The 15,380-nt window shown below is 38.3% G+C and overlaps 1 protein-coding gene across 12 annotated transcripts in view; it reads right to left on the bottom strand.

Moving 5' to 3' along the window:
• Positions 1-15,380, bottom strand: part of aak1a (AP2 associated kinase 1a) — a 67,685-nt gene that overhangs the window by 16,064 nt on the left and 36,241 nt on the right. For 2 of the 12 annotated variants that reach the window (XM_079637344.1, XM_079637346.1), the window contains exons 12-18: positions 13,415-13,608; positions 12,426-12,604; positions 12,212-12,298; positions 8,943-9,047; positions 8,478-8,546; positions 4,080-4,235; positions 1,087-1,188 (exon numbers count right to left, since the gene is read on the bottom strand). In XM_079637344.1, coding sequence (XP_079493470.1) covers positions 1,087-1,188; positions 4,080-4,235; positions 8,478-8,546; positions 8,943-9,047; positions 12,212-12,298; positions 12,426-12,604; positions 13,415-13,608 — 892 coding nt within the window. The remainder of the gene's footprint in view (positions 1-1,086; positions 1,189-4,079; positions 4,236-8,477; positions 8,547-8,942; positions 9,048-12,211; positions 12,299-12,425; positions 12,605-13,414; positions 13,609-15,380) is intronic. The other 10 variants (XM_079637350.1, XM_079637347.1, XM_079637348.1 and 7 more) reach the window with 9 other exon arrangements.

A 15,380-nucleotide genomic window follows, 5' to 3' on the forward strand; every position in this document is an offset into this window, starting at 1 on the left:
CAAAACTAAAAGAAAAGTAATATAAGTTATTTTTTGCATTAAGAAAATTAAGCCAATTTTAGGAATATATATTGGGGTCAATAAGATTGATTTTTTTTTTTTATGTTTTAGAAATTCTTAATTTTTTATGTTTTATTTGAAATTTTACAATAAATAAATAAAAAAGCTTTTTTATTTTCAAATGTAATTTTAACCCCGTGATCAAAGCTGAGTTTTCAGCATCATTGCTCCAGTCTTCAGTGTCACATGATCCTTCAGAAATCATTCCAATATGCTGATCTGCTGCTCAAGAAACATTTCTTATCAATCTTGAAAACAGTTGTGCTGCCTAATATTTTTGTGAAAACCTATGATACATATTTTCTCAGGATTCTTTAATGAATAAAAAAGTTAAACCAACAGCATTTATTTGAAATAGAACATTATAAATGTCTTTCCTGTCACTTTTGAACTATTTAATGAATAAAAGTATACTGAAGTATTAAAAATAATATTACCATTTCTTAAAAAAAAGTATTGACCCCAAAGTTTTGAATGGTAGTGTATACACAATAATTATGATTATTTATTTATAATACATGTTAAAATAACTGTCTAAAAAAATCTGTATTACAGAATTTAAGGTTTATTTATTTATTTTTAGTGAGAATAACCACTGATAATAATGGGTAAAATCTCATAAAGGAATTACATTAAGATATAAAGGTATTGAGAATTTGGGAAAATAAATGTCCCAATGCCTTCTGATTTTTTATTGAAATATGACAGTGACATGTTTTTGTATAATTCACCAGTTTAAAAATGCGACAGGGCGAGGACAGTTCACGATTGAGAAATTTAAGCATGAGTCAAAGGAGTATTTCTTATTCTTTTGATTACTCAAAGTCAGGTCAATCAGCTTCTACTTTGTTCAACAACATCAAAAACACCAGAACTCAGAACAATCTAACTCTACACTACCACTTTCACTTTGATCACTCAAAACGTTTTCTAACATATGCCTACACCTCGGTGTGAATTAGGACGCAGTAAATAAAGCATGTGCTCTCTTCCAAAAAACTTTTGCTGATATCCAGACTCCCTTACCTTGGCTGGAGCTTTTGGAGATAAGCACTGGAATTGGGTCAAACTGGTTATCGGAGCTTTGGTCCCCAGTCTCAGAGGACTGGAAGCTTGAGAGGGGAGAGGCTGCAGGAAGAGGTTAGTGCCACAGCAGACCGATGGAGAGGAAACAACAAAAGAAAGATTAGGAAGAGTGTTAGAGAGGGGGAATTATAGACAAGCAAGAAGAGGTAGTTAATGCAAGAAATGGTCCATAATAAACAAAGAGACTTCCAGAAAAATAAAGCTTTAAGTGCTTAAAGGCAGGGTAAGCAATTTGTTCCAGAATTTTTTTTGTTATGCTGGTTGAAAGTCTCTTCACCTCCTGATAGTAATCACTAATAGGGCTGTCGCGATAACTGCAATATTGTAGTACTGCGCTACTGACAAGCCAACCGCAGAGGAATGCAAGTAACCGCAGCAACCGCGATATTCACGTTTTCTTTTTTCATAATGCTATACCCTTCTTGTTTTCTGTGCATGTGTATTGAATGTTAAATAAGTTAATAATGATAACAAGACTGTTTATCATGGTGATTTGTAGAGAGGCTTTGTGGATTTGCACTTAAGCCTAAACAGACAGTGAATGAGAGATCGACTGAGCGCGTGCGATTACCTGCGTCTGTCTTTGAGGTCAAGTCATATATATTCGTGAAAAGGTTGCCGAGTCCAAGGAAAGCGAAATATTAGCTGTATCACCCTTTTAACGTTTAAGGTATTTACCATGAATGGCATCAGCGCCAGCGCTGGTCAGCATTCCTCAGCGCGAGGAAGCCACGGGAAAAAAATATCAGCGAGTCACGCATTGAATTAATGCCATCAGCTTCAGCGTTACCCATGCGACGCATTGCTGGTCAGCTGAGCCTTGAAAAGTGGAGGTCAAAGTTAAATAATAAACACCTTGTTTCATTACATCTATCTTTTAATAAATCAGCGTTTTTGAATGTGTTTGTCGAATGAGCGGTTTAATGACTCACTCAAAGACAGTCCGTTGCCGTAACAATGTACCTGCGCGCTGAGTGACAGCCTTTCAATGCGCAGAGACGCTGTTTAGTTTCGATTACTGAAAAATGTCCTAGTTTTTGTGCATGCTGACTACATCGTAATACTTATTTAAATAGCAACAAATAATTTTAAATAAATCCAAATAAATAAATACACAAATGGTGATAATACCACATATTGAGCCACTCAAAATTACCGCAAGGGAAATTCCTTCACCGCGAAAGCCCTAATCACTAAGTTGAGTGGTCTAAATGTATTTATATGTAAATCGTCTGTGTAAGGCATAGGACCAAAAAATGTTTGTCCAATCATTGGCCTCGTTCCAAATGCAATGATACAATCTCTGACCTGCCTGTCAACGTATGCATTTCCATACCTCCGCGCACCTGTTCGCGCAGACATCACACATCATTAGTGCGTTTCATGCGAAACAGCAGCCGCCTTTTACAGTTCCTACTCAACTAAAACAACAAGCTTAAGCTGTGTACACACCATAGTAATATGGAAGAGATGGAAACCCGTGACGTTATACTCGGAGCGGTTCGAAACTCAAACTTAAGCGTTTCACTGGCAACACTATCAACGCTGAAATTAATCTGCAGCAGTCAGGTGGTACAGGTCAGCGCTCTTTAGGTTGTTTATGTTCATTATTATTGTAATGTTATGCGAGACATGAGATAGTTTAACACCGTCTCAAGTGTTCATGTGTTTTGAAGGAGGTGTGGCTTTGGAGATGCTCTGAAGGGAGGATGGGATCTTGTGCTTTCAAAGCTAGCTCGCTATTGCTAGCCTCTCCGAAAACTGCCAACCCTACCTTTCATTTGTCAAGGCCTATTCTGAGCACAAATTTTCACCATTTTATCTGGCAGTTTAGGCCAATTTTATTTATTTGCTCAGCAAAAACAAACTTTTTATCACAGGCTTATTCAAATTGGTTTCTATTGGGAAGCTCCACCCATTGCGGATCTCATTGGTCCAAAATCACACTCCACTGACTACACATTGAAACATTAAATATGTCCTGATTGGCTGTGATTGTGTCGTCACATACTTGCTTCTCATCGGCAATGCTTTATGTTGTATGTGTCAGTAAGTTTTTTTTTATGTTTTTGAAAGAAGTCTCTCACCAACGCTGCATTTATTTATCTTCAAAAATACAGTAAAAACAGTAATATAGTGAAATATTATTACAATTAAATAACAGATTTCTATTCGAAAAAAAATAAAAATAAATGTATTCATGTGTTGGCAAAACTTTTCCATTCTTCAGTGTCTCATGATTCTTTAGAAATAATTCTAATATGCTGATTCGCTGCTCAAGGAACTATTTTTATTATCATCAATGTTGAAAACAGTTGTGCTGCTTCATATTTCAGGAGTGGAGACAAAAAGTTAAGTTTATGACAGTAGTTGAACTGACAGAGAAAACTGACCATATTAAAAGTACCTCAATGCTTTTGCATTTATGCATTTGGCAGATGATTTTGATTCAAAGGCTTTATGCATTTACATTTGACCATTTCATGCATTCCCTGAGAACTGAACCCATTGAATCGAACCTTTGACCTTGATGTTGCTGGCTAGTGCCATGTTCTATTTGTTTTGAGCAACAGGAATGACTCCGAAAGAGACAGAAATGCATAAATTTGGGTTGGGACACTATTTGGATTGCAGCAATGTGTGAAATCGAACTTGCATAGCTATTAGTATTATCCCCAGATGAGGGGTTAAGCCAAATAAGCCAAATCGGCTTTTGTTATTTATTTTATTCGCCCCTATTTTTGTTTTTTTGTTGCTATTCGTTAAAGCCAAATAAACTAAAGGGGCTTTTTATTTTTTATTTTAAAAGAATTTTTTCCTAAAAAATGTGCTATTTGTAAAAATGTAAAAAACTAAAACAAAAATCAAACTTTACAATCCATGGCTCGTTACATATACGACATGCAACTGGTAAGTGTGCATACAGTTCTTACCCTGGTGGGACTGTCCACTGCTCAAAGCAGTAGTGGTAAACTGGTCCATAGATGGTGCAGGAAGAGATGAGGGAGATGAAGCCAGTATTAGACCCCCAGTGGAGGGGAGGGAGAGAAGCGGCCCATCCAAAAGATAATCCTGTCCAACCAGGGACTCTGGAGGACATAGGGCAAGCATGAAGAATAAAGAATGACAGAGAACAGAAGGATGAGTGACAACAGTAATAAAATATTGAGAGTATAAAGAGAGAGTTCCAAACAAAAGGACATCCACAAGGTTCAGGTGGGACAGAGAAAACAGTGCAAGAGAAGTATGAAGAGGATGGGTAGAAGGTGGCAGTGAGAAACCAGAGAGTAGAAGTGAATGAGACCCACAGCATGCTCTACGAAAGCTTGATTTCACATGATGTTGTGTTCAAAATGTGTCAGAACTAGTGCTAGTGATGTCAATCGAACGTAAAAATGTGTTTATATAATTTATGTATCTGTATATATATTATTATATTTATATATACGTCACAGATATTCAGTTGTGTTTGTTTTTAGTTTAAAATAGTCTCGGAAGAGGAGCCCTACAGTGAGTCAGACCAGGGGTGAGAGCCCACAACATCAGCAGCTGAGGGAATGCACGTGGAAAAGGACATTGAGGACTAGCTGATTGACATGGGTACAGAGGTACTGCCTCCCACCATATCCCACTCTGTATTATCTGTTTGTTCTGAAACATCGCTGTTTCAAGACACCACTGAGACTATTTCGTTGACTTTTTAGGAAGAAGTTACTGTTATTGATCCCATCAAGTTTAAGCCTCAGGTTTTGCAACCACCAGCATCGCCCAAGAGGATCCTGTGGCTTTGCCTCCGGCCTCTGATCCCTTCGCTCCACCTCAGCCCGTCGACCTGTCGGCTTCGCCTTGGCTCCTCCCACCTTCGGCTCCACCAGAGACCCTCGGCCTTGCATCCTCTGTCACACCGGCTCTGCCTCAGTCCTCTGGCTCCGCCTCAGACGTACGTCACCACGGCTTCACCTAGGTCTCCAGTGCCAGCGATGTCTCTCTCTGTACCATCGGCTCCCTGTCTGTGCCCTAGGATCCTGAGGCCACGCCTTCGTTGCAGGATGTGGTAAGCCACAGCAACACCTGGGCTCCGACGACTCCGCTGTGGGCTGTCATCCCTGCTGAGCTACCAGCATGGCATCTACCATCATCGCCGCTGGGGTCTTGTCATCCTGCCATCTCTTCACCAATTCCTCGTCCTCCTCTTCACGCTGCGAGGTCGCACCTTCCGGGAGGGGGTGTAATGTCACAGATATTCAGTTGCGTTTCGTTTTCATGGACTTTTAGTTTTGTATTCGGTAGTTCCTGTGTTCCTTTGCTTCAGTTTCCCGCTTCTCATTTGTTGTCATGGACATTAATTTAATCGTCACAGGTGTTTTTCATTTGTTCCCTCATTTAGTCCCCTCATTTTACATTTTAACGTTTTATGATCTAAATACAAATGTATTATCAAAAAAAGTGGTTATCAAATTACTGCATAAAACTTTAACTGTTCATTTAATCTTTTAAGATATATAATCAAAAGAAATTAGAAAAATTCCATTCATTTATGTAAAACAAAGTGCACAGAAGTTTAATGTCAAAGCATGGACAAAATTGTGATATTCCTTAAAATATAATATTTTTTAACCCTCAGGTCATTTTGACCCGGAGAAGATTTTATTTTTCCCAAAAATACTAGTTAATGCTAATGTTATCGCATTGGACTGAAACTTAGTGACTTTGTTCACAAAGGGTATAACTTCTTAAATGTTTTTTGACCATTTTTGTACTTTTTTAGGGGGGGTTTTGTTACCTTGTTACACTTCCAAGGTCCAAGGGCTCGATGTTTGCAAGAACACTTGCACATACGTTTACATGAACATAATGAACATGCTCCTGAAAACGAAATGTTTCTCTTATTTTCAGTCTCTCCCATTCACTTTCAATGGCCGGCCATTGTGACTATTTTTGACCATGCATACTCTCAGATAAATGCGGCCTACGATTAATCAGATGCAAATAGAAATATAAAACCAGTCCTAATTGAAAGAAAATGAGTTGAAAAAAAGATTGAATCCAATAGTGGGTGATAATATAGCATAGTGATTTATAAGCTATTTTTAGTAGGGCGGTCATTTTTGACCGGGAACATCAAAAGTGTTATTGGGTTTTGAACACAACCTAAGGGTTAAAGGGTTAGTTCACCCAAAAATGAAAATAATGTCATTAATGACTCACCCTCATGTCGTTCTAAGCCCGTAAGACCTCCGTTCATCTTCGGAACACAGTTTAAGATATTTTAGAATTAGTCCGAGAGCTTTCTGTCCCTCCATTGAAACTGTATATACGGTATACTGTCCATGTCCATAAAGGTAATAAAAACATCATCACAGTAGTCCATGTGACATCAGTGGGTTAGTTAGAAGTTTTTGAAGCATCGAAAATACTTTTTGGTCCAAAAATAACACAAAATAAGACTTTATTCAGCATTGTATTCTCTCCCGGGTCTGTTGTCAATCCTTCACAGTTACGCTGATGGCATAAGACGCTGATGACGTGTATTTCTGGTGCGCCCGAGCTTCGTTTACAGTCTGAGGGAAACGCACGCTGTAAAAGTGTCTCATCCGCGACATGCACATTTACGCACCATTAAAAAAATGATATCCACGCAAACAATGTAGAATAGCTTGAATATAGCGTGCGTCTCCCTCAGACTGTAAACGAAGCTCGGGCGCACCAGATAACACGTCATCAGCGTCTTCCGTCAGCAGCGTCACTGCGGAGTCCTGAACGCAGATTCACAACAGACCCGGGAGAGAATACAATGCTGAATAAAGTCTTATTTTGTGTTATTTTTGGACCAAAAAGTATTTTCGATGCTTCAAAAACTTCTAACTAACCCACTGATGTCACATGGACTACTTTGATGATTTTTTTATTACCTTTATGGACATGGACAGTATACCGTATATACAGTTTCAATGGAGGGACAGAAAGCTCTCGGACTAAATCTAAAATATCTTAAACTGTGTTCCGAAGATGAACGGAGGTCTTACGGGCTTAGAACGACATGAGGGTGAGTCATTAATGACATTATTTTCATTTTTGGGTGAACTAACCCTTTAATAACTGTATTATAAAATGTATAAGTACATTTTACTGTACAATAGTAATACTGTAATAATTTACAGAGTTTCTTAAACTTTTATTTTGGTGGGTTGTAGTGAAGACCTTTGAGTTTCTGTTTATCTGATGATAGTTTTATCAAATGAAATGGTGAAATGTTGGTGAAGTGACTCAAGAGCAGCTTTGGGGATGAAGTTAATGCGTTCATGTCCTCATACAGTGAGATGGCAGATGCTGAAAACACCACAAGCATTAAGTGTTCGAGTATGTGTAGTAGACGAAACCTCGCCACTCATTCACACAGAGACAACCAGAACATACATGCTTCATATTTAAATAACAGTATCTTTGAGGTTTAATATTCACAGACACTAGCCTGTCTCGTGATAAGTATTCAGTCTGACTGGAATGACCCATGTATGAATGTATTTGATGCACACTGGGATGTAGTTTGCTATTTAGTCACCAGGTGGCTCTACACACAATGCAAACAAAAAACAACACAGTCCAAACTGGATGCGATATCAAGAAAGATGACACAGCACTTTGAGGCTATTAAAGGAATATTGTGTAGGTCATCACCCTGGCATGACCAACAACGTGCCATTCTTTTTGCTGCCAAAATAATAAATTACTTATCATTCAACCAAACCATCCACATGTTATCATCAACAAGCGATGACAAGTTACTTCACTGCTAACAAGGACAGATGAGGTCATGTGGTTACTGTGCAGAAAGTATCAGCATTTCTTCATCAGTGGCACTGAACTACTATTATTGATTCCCTTTTTTAAGAACACCGCAGTGAATAAAGGATTCTAATGGACCAAAGATTTCTATTTCATGGTACATAGAAAACACTGGGCTGAAAATCGAATAACTTAAAAGACTGATAACCTGAAACAGAGCAGAATATATGCCAAACCGATCTTTATAAAATCATAAAATCTTGTGCCTTATACAGTAATCACAAACTGGTGATCCAGCCAGATCAGTGAGAAAAGTAACCCTACCAAAAAGAACTGTGCGACAACACTATCCATGCTTCGGTAGCGGTTTTGACTAAAATGTAATACTTGGAGTAATAACAATGGTATCTAATTATTTCAATGGAGGTTCACAAAATGGCAGTGATAATGTCATCCAGAACACCTTGCAGATTTTTCCAATGTCAGCAGATTCAGTGCTTCAATGAGCCACTGTATAAAAGGAGAATATTTACAGAATTGCTGACCTGGCAGTGCAGCTGACCCAGGATCAGTCTGTAGAGGATCCAGACCAGGGATCAGAGAATCCGTCCCAACTGCAGAAAGAAGAAGAGAGAAAAAAAAGAAAGTTTTTTGACGTTTTATGTAGCAAATGCAAAGGTGAGAGAGATGGTCTTGGTTATGTCAATTCACTCCATGCATGAAGCAGCACTCTTTAAACCAGATCATTCAAAGATATACAGAGGCCTGATGAAGACGACGTTTACAACAACTACACAGACGAAGAGAGAAAGTGGGGTGGGGTTATAAGTATAGACAGAAAGGAGTAAGTCAGAAATGGGGACGATCCAGGAGTTACTCTGAGATGAACTAAGAAAATAATCACCATTAAAACACCAATGAAGGCCAGTGAGGCAATTCATCAGTTGTAGGGTTATATTATAGCCAATAAAAAAACAAAAACAACAATAAACAGACAAGCGGCTGGTTACCATGACTGCTGTCTGCAGGGCTGAAGGGGTCATTCAAGGGAAGGTCAGGGAGGATCAGGGAGGAAGAGGGCTCTGGAGACTTCAAACCCTCAATCAACTTCTCTACTCCATGAGCGAAGAGGAGACAGCGAAGAGAAGGGAAGAGAGAAGAAACAGTGAGGAGAGAGCAAGGAGAAGGCAAGAGAACAAACAGAAAGGAAAGAAAAGATGAGGAGAGGAAAGGAGAAGAAATTGGTCAGTGAGGTAGAGAAGAGATGAAAGGAAGAGAGGAGACAAAGAGAAGAATAGACGGTAAAATAGAGAGGGGAATGAGAAGAGGATAAAGTAAAGAGAGGAAAGAGAAGAATGACGGCGAGGAGATAAGAGATGAAAGAAGGAGAGGAGACCGTAAAGTGAAGAGAGGAGAACAGAGATCGAGAGACGAAAAGAGGAGACCGTGAGGAGAGGAGACAGAAGGAGACCATAAGGGGAAGAGACAGTAAGGAGAAAAGAAAGGAGAGGAGAAGAGAAACAATGAGGAACATTGATTAGGGATAGATTCAAAATGTGCAGTTTTGTGAAGTGGGTTCCAGTAACAGGATTGCGAACCACTGCTGTAGTATACTTCAGTTTAAAACAAACATATTATTCGTGTTAGACAGACAATCCATACTTCACAGGCTCAGGGTTATAACTCAAGCAGAGCGAAGGTACAGTACTCGACTACCAGACAAGCTATTAGTTAAACTGGCAAACGTTTGTAATGGTGCAACCGTCACGGTTCATGCGGATCAGTTGATCGGGACTCTTCGTTACAATGCTGGTCTTACTCACAGTCTTTATGATCGAAAGGAGGACTTTGGGGATGAGGGGATGGGGAGAGAAGGGGGGGGGACTCAGGTCACAGAACAGCAGAACGCTCGCTTTCCCCCTTTCACTAAGGCAGAGAGCAAACCATCAACCTTTCAACATAAATGAATCAAGGATGGTCTTCAAATCTTAGAGAACACCACTCCTACTCTTGAGTAAACAGACTCGACAAGGGTGTTGTGAACGCCAGGGCATAGCTACATACTTTCTTGGGCATTCTGAGTCGCTTTTAATCATAATTGTTATGCAGTTGCTAAGGTTTTCTGAGATGACTACTTACAGGTCTCAATTGGTCCCTAGATATGGCTACTAACTAACATGGGAAAAGTGTGTGTCAGATCTCCATGGAGCTACGGTACACATGATTGCCAATTTCATGACCTTGTATCCTGATGCTCTCAAAAGGTTTACCTGTGCCTTAAATTTACCCAGCATGATCTGGTGCGTGTCATCAGATTCAGAGGATTACCAGACCGTGCTTATGTAAGACTTTCAAGCGTTAATCCACCCTCTGTGCTTTCTGCTGAGAATCATCACACACTAACTCTTTTACATACAAATTCTAACACTAAAAATCAAAAAGATAAAATAACATTTAAAAGAAAAAGTAGGCACCATAATGTGCCATTATATACAGTGTAGCAGAATATGTTGTTTAAATAGAATTGTCTTTTTTGGTTAAATGGCAATGTGAGATGCATGGCACATTTCACAAATAGCATTTAAAATGAGAACCTGTAATTCTTACAAAGCATTGAGGCAGTAATTCATGCAAAAGGGGCCTAAACCAAGTACTGAGTACATATGCATGATTATACTTTTCAGAGGGCCGACATTTCTGTATTTAAAATCCTTTTTTATATTGATTTCATGTAATATTCAAATTTTCTGAGATTTTGAATTTGGGGTTTTCATAAGCTGTAAGCCATAATCATCAAAATTATAACAAATAAAGGCTTGAAATATCTCACTTTGCATGTAATTAGTCTATATGATATATTAGTTTCACCTTTTAAGTTGAATTACTGAAAACTTTTGCACGATATTCTAATTTTTCGAGGTTTACCTCTAAACATTGAACGAAGCTGAATCAAACCTCACTGATTCTTTCGAAATCTCAAATTTGCTTGCCTGATACGAGAACAAACCTCATTGGTTCTCACGCATCAAGCAAGTACATCTGAGCGTCCATTTAACATATTTGATGAGATATGTTTGTGTGTTGATCAATGTTTTTATGTTAATGAATGCTGATTAAATCTGAAATTAAATCTGTTCAACGTATAAAGTGATTTTGTGTCTTCAGAAGACTGATTAAACCATTCACTTCATATGGATTACTTTTATAATGTTTTTGAATCTTTAAAGTTTAGGTGGAATGGACTGGAGAAATCACTCGGGTTTTATTCAAATTATCTTCATTTGTGTTTCAAATAAAAGTCTCATGGGTTTGGAAAGACTTGGGGTGAGAATGATGACAGTTTTTGGAGGGTGAACCCTTTAAGTCCATTACCATGTGACAGATAAGAGTGTTCTAAGAAGTTGCTAGGGCATTGCTATTCAGTCGCTTTAGACACATTTCAGAAGAGCCCAGGCCCCAAGTCTCTATGATATTCTGGTCTTTGGATATGGCTCGGTTCCTCCTCCTATGCAAGTCTATGGGATTTTGAAAGTTTTATCATTAACTAGGAGAAAGCTGTAAGACTGACCACTTTAAACAAATAACACACCTCTCCTTAATAAGCCGCAATCTTTCAAATATAATTCATGTCTATAGCGCAAACGGCGGTTCAGGATGAGTTACAGTACTCAAAGTTTGTCTAAATCCCTAACCCTAAATTGGAGAAATAGTGAAAAAGTCTCACTACAAAGAGAAACCACACCTTTTAAAAGGTCTTAATCACCCAATAACAATATTGATCAGAATTTACCCTTTAATTGATTACTGACAAGGGTTGGCAATGTTACCAAGAACCCAGGTGGAAAAAGAGTGCCGTATCTGTCGTTATCTCTATAAATAGGAAGAGGAAAGGCTTATCACAAGGCTGCTAGCAGGTGAAATGCACGTTACTTTATTTCTGGAAGGCTAGAAGAGGTCAAGAACATTTAATGCCTTTTTAAAGTCTCTCAAGAGACTTTGAAAGTGAATCAACATTCACAACCCATTTTACTTCTGCAACGTGGCATGTTTCTGGGTGAAACCGGATATTCAACACAAAAATGTAGGGTGGGAGTGGGACTTGATCCATTGGGAATAACAAGGATTGTGAAAAACTGGCTTTCCAATTCCAGAGTTTGCAGTAAATTGTGGAGGACTATCCCCCATCCTGAAAATCTGTCTTAAGCATTAACAGACTCCCATCAAGCACTAGGACAGACAGAGAGACAGACAGACAGAGAGAGTGATAAACAGACTGTACCTCCTCCCTGGAGAAAGCCTTTATTGGAAGACACAGACTGCAACCCAGGAATCAGATTTTCAGGACAGGATCTCTCTGCCATCTTAGCTGGAAAGACAGACACAAGTATTACTAGTCTCTCTGTAGAGGTTTGCTTAAATAAAGTGTGCAACTAAAATAGATATTGTGCTAAAATGACTGATTACTTGATTTCAACTGAAAACATTGGTTTTACCATCCAATTTCGCAAAATCCTTGTTTAGCAGCTCTTCTGCTGTGAGTTTGGAGAAATTGTCATCGCCAAAAGGGTTCCAGGATGCTGAGGCTCCAGCTGAGGGTCCCGAAGCCTCCCCTGACTGATAAACACTCTGCTGTGATGAACATGGAGAACCAGAGGGAGTGGTGCTAGCGGACCTAAAGCCGTGAGGAGAAAAACAAAGCAAAACAAAACAATGCAAACTTTAAAAAGTTCCACTTCAAGGTTTCTTGCACCAAAACTCATAATTTGGTTTTAATTTTTCTCTCTTTGACTCTTATAATTGAAAAGGTTGCTTTTGCTACTGTACCTTTAAGGTGGTTATGCCATAACCATGACAAATTCTAAGACATTGGTCTGTCTGGGGAGCATCACTCCACAATAAATATACAAAACAGCAGTATGCTACATTGTTTTCACATGATCTCAGCATGTTGCATGAGAGAGGTGTCAAGTCTTGAAAATAAACACCATTTGCATTTTCAATTCGATTTTGTGTAAAAAGACCATTACACATCAAGCCGACGGTCGGCTGATGTAGGGCTGTTGTTGTGCATCTGGCGGCCCAGTTTTTTGCAGTGTGTTCTGGCACTAGTAACCCCATCTGAGCCTTTTCAGCCAACTGAGTGTTGAATTGCAGTCAAAAACATCAGCGAGAGAGATAAATCAATAAAAAAAAGATTAAACAGCCTAACCCTCTGGTGCTGTTCGGTCATTTTTGACAGCAATTTTGACCGCAAAAAAATGACTTTATTTTTTTTACTTCATCGGAATGGTACAAAATTTGATAAAGGTTTTGGCACTTGCTATGTGAACACACACACACACAAAAAACATGGATATGATTTGAAAAGGTTAAATGGTCCTGAAAAAAATAGTCACACTTGTATTGTTCACGGTCAAAAATGACTGCTACTGTCAATGTAGAGGTTAAAACTGAAGTATAGCATTATTGCTAAAGTATTTACTTGGACTTATTGAGGCTGGCCTCTGCAGCAGCAGCTTGAAGCAGTTGAGTGGACTTGCTCACAGGAACTCCAAATATGGTGCTGTGTGTGACATCACTCAGAATTCGTCTGTGGCCTCCCTTTGGGGCGGTCTTAGGAGAAGAGGGTGGAGTCAAAGATCCGACTTTATGCATCCCACGACTTCCAGCGATGGACTTTTGCAGAAAGAAAGGTATAAAGACAAAGTAACATTAAAGCCTGTGGAAGCTGAAGAATCTTTATAAGGGAATTTAAATTTCTGAAATTGCTAAAGAGTCATTCTGTCTTTGAAAGGCACAGAAAGAGAGCTTTAAAAAAAGACAAATCTGATATCTCACTGATTTGTTGAAAAAAGTTGATCTGTGAAATGAGAAAATGCCAAAGGTTCACCTTTGAAAGGTTAAAGGTCTGTTGTTAGATGAATGGGAAATTTGATTTATTCACCCTCATGTCATTTCAATTTTTTTTACATGTTGTCCACAATGGAAGTGGATATGGACTTGGGCTATTGTGCTCCAAAAATGACAAAAACAGCAGAAAGCCATCATTGAAGTAATCCATACGATTCATGTTCTATATTTCAACTCTTTGGAAGCCATAGGAACAGACCGAAATGTAAGTTGTTATTCATTGAAAATGTAAAAAAATCCTTTGCCATTGCCCTTAAATCTCCTTTGTGCCAAACTTAAACCCAATTTATACTTCTGTGTTGAACTCCCGCCGTAGCTACGTCGTAGGCTGTGTGTAACAAGTAACCCTTCGGCGTACCCTGACGTGCACCTCTCCAAAAATATAACAACGTGCCAGTTCTACGCTGACCGCAAGCGCTGTGATTGGTCTGCTAGAACCGCTCTCTCGGGTTTCACATGTTCCCTCTGCGAGTGTAATTGCGCGTCAATGAGGACAACCTGAGAAGTATAAATCAGCCTTTAGGTGTTGCGACCAATATAAAAACACAAATTAAACTTAATAATATTAAGTTTAACTTAAGTTTAATATCATTGTATTAAGTTTAATATAAAAGTTTAATTATATCACATTTTGAATTTGTAAAATTGAAAACTGTATTTTGGTATTTAAAATACTTTCACTTTATGTGAATATTTTGCTTTACTTCATGTTTTACAAAAGAACAACAAATGAGATGTGTTTGGAATGACATGAGAGATAACAAAGATGAACTTCAGATGTGTCATGACAAAAATATAGATTTTAGTCAGGGTAGCGCCATATAAAATGTTTGACCGAAATGAAAACGAGGCTGCCAGGGATAGACATAATGCTGTTTTCAGTGGATTGTACTGTTGTACTGTGCCAGTTTTCCAGCTGACGAAACCGTTTCCGTGCAATATTTAATTAAATAAATATGCACCAAGTATTCCAGAGTGTTTGAAACTGTTTTCTTAGATGCGAGTAGTCAAGTAAAGTCAAGTCAATTCACCTTCATTTATATAGCGCTTTTTATAATACAGATCGTTTCAAAGTAGCTTTACAGTGATAACAGGAAATTAATGCAACAATTGATTGTTTAGGCTTTACAGCAGCTCTAGAAGAAAGTTATTGTCTATATTTTTTGACTGATTAATTTCCAATGTAAAAATAATTAGTTTATTAACTTATCAACTGAAAAGTGTTTCCAGTGTTTGCAGTGTCTCAAAACGAATCGGTTCAAAGTAAACGCTGATCCACACGAACATCATCTCTGCATCTGCTCTGAGTTTGGGTCGTTTTAAGGTACTTTAAGAACACAACAGGCACCAACCATCTTTCCATACATGCAAGTTCTTATGAACAAAAGAGAAGTTTCCCTGTGATTTCATCTAAATAAAAGCTTGAAATTAAGATAAAAATAATTTTACAGCTGATATAAAATTAAAATACTATACTCTTTCTTAAATACTTTTTTTTACAGTTAAACATTACAATAGTAATATTTATTATTTGTTTT

This window comes from Phoxinus phoxinus, assembly GCF_949152265.1.
Source record: "Phoxinus phoxinus genome assembly, chromosome: 15".
Classification (NCBI taxonomy): Eukaryota; Metazoa; Chordata; class Actinopteri; order Cypriniformes; family Leuciscidae; genus Phoxinus; species Phoxinus phoxinus.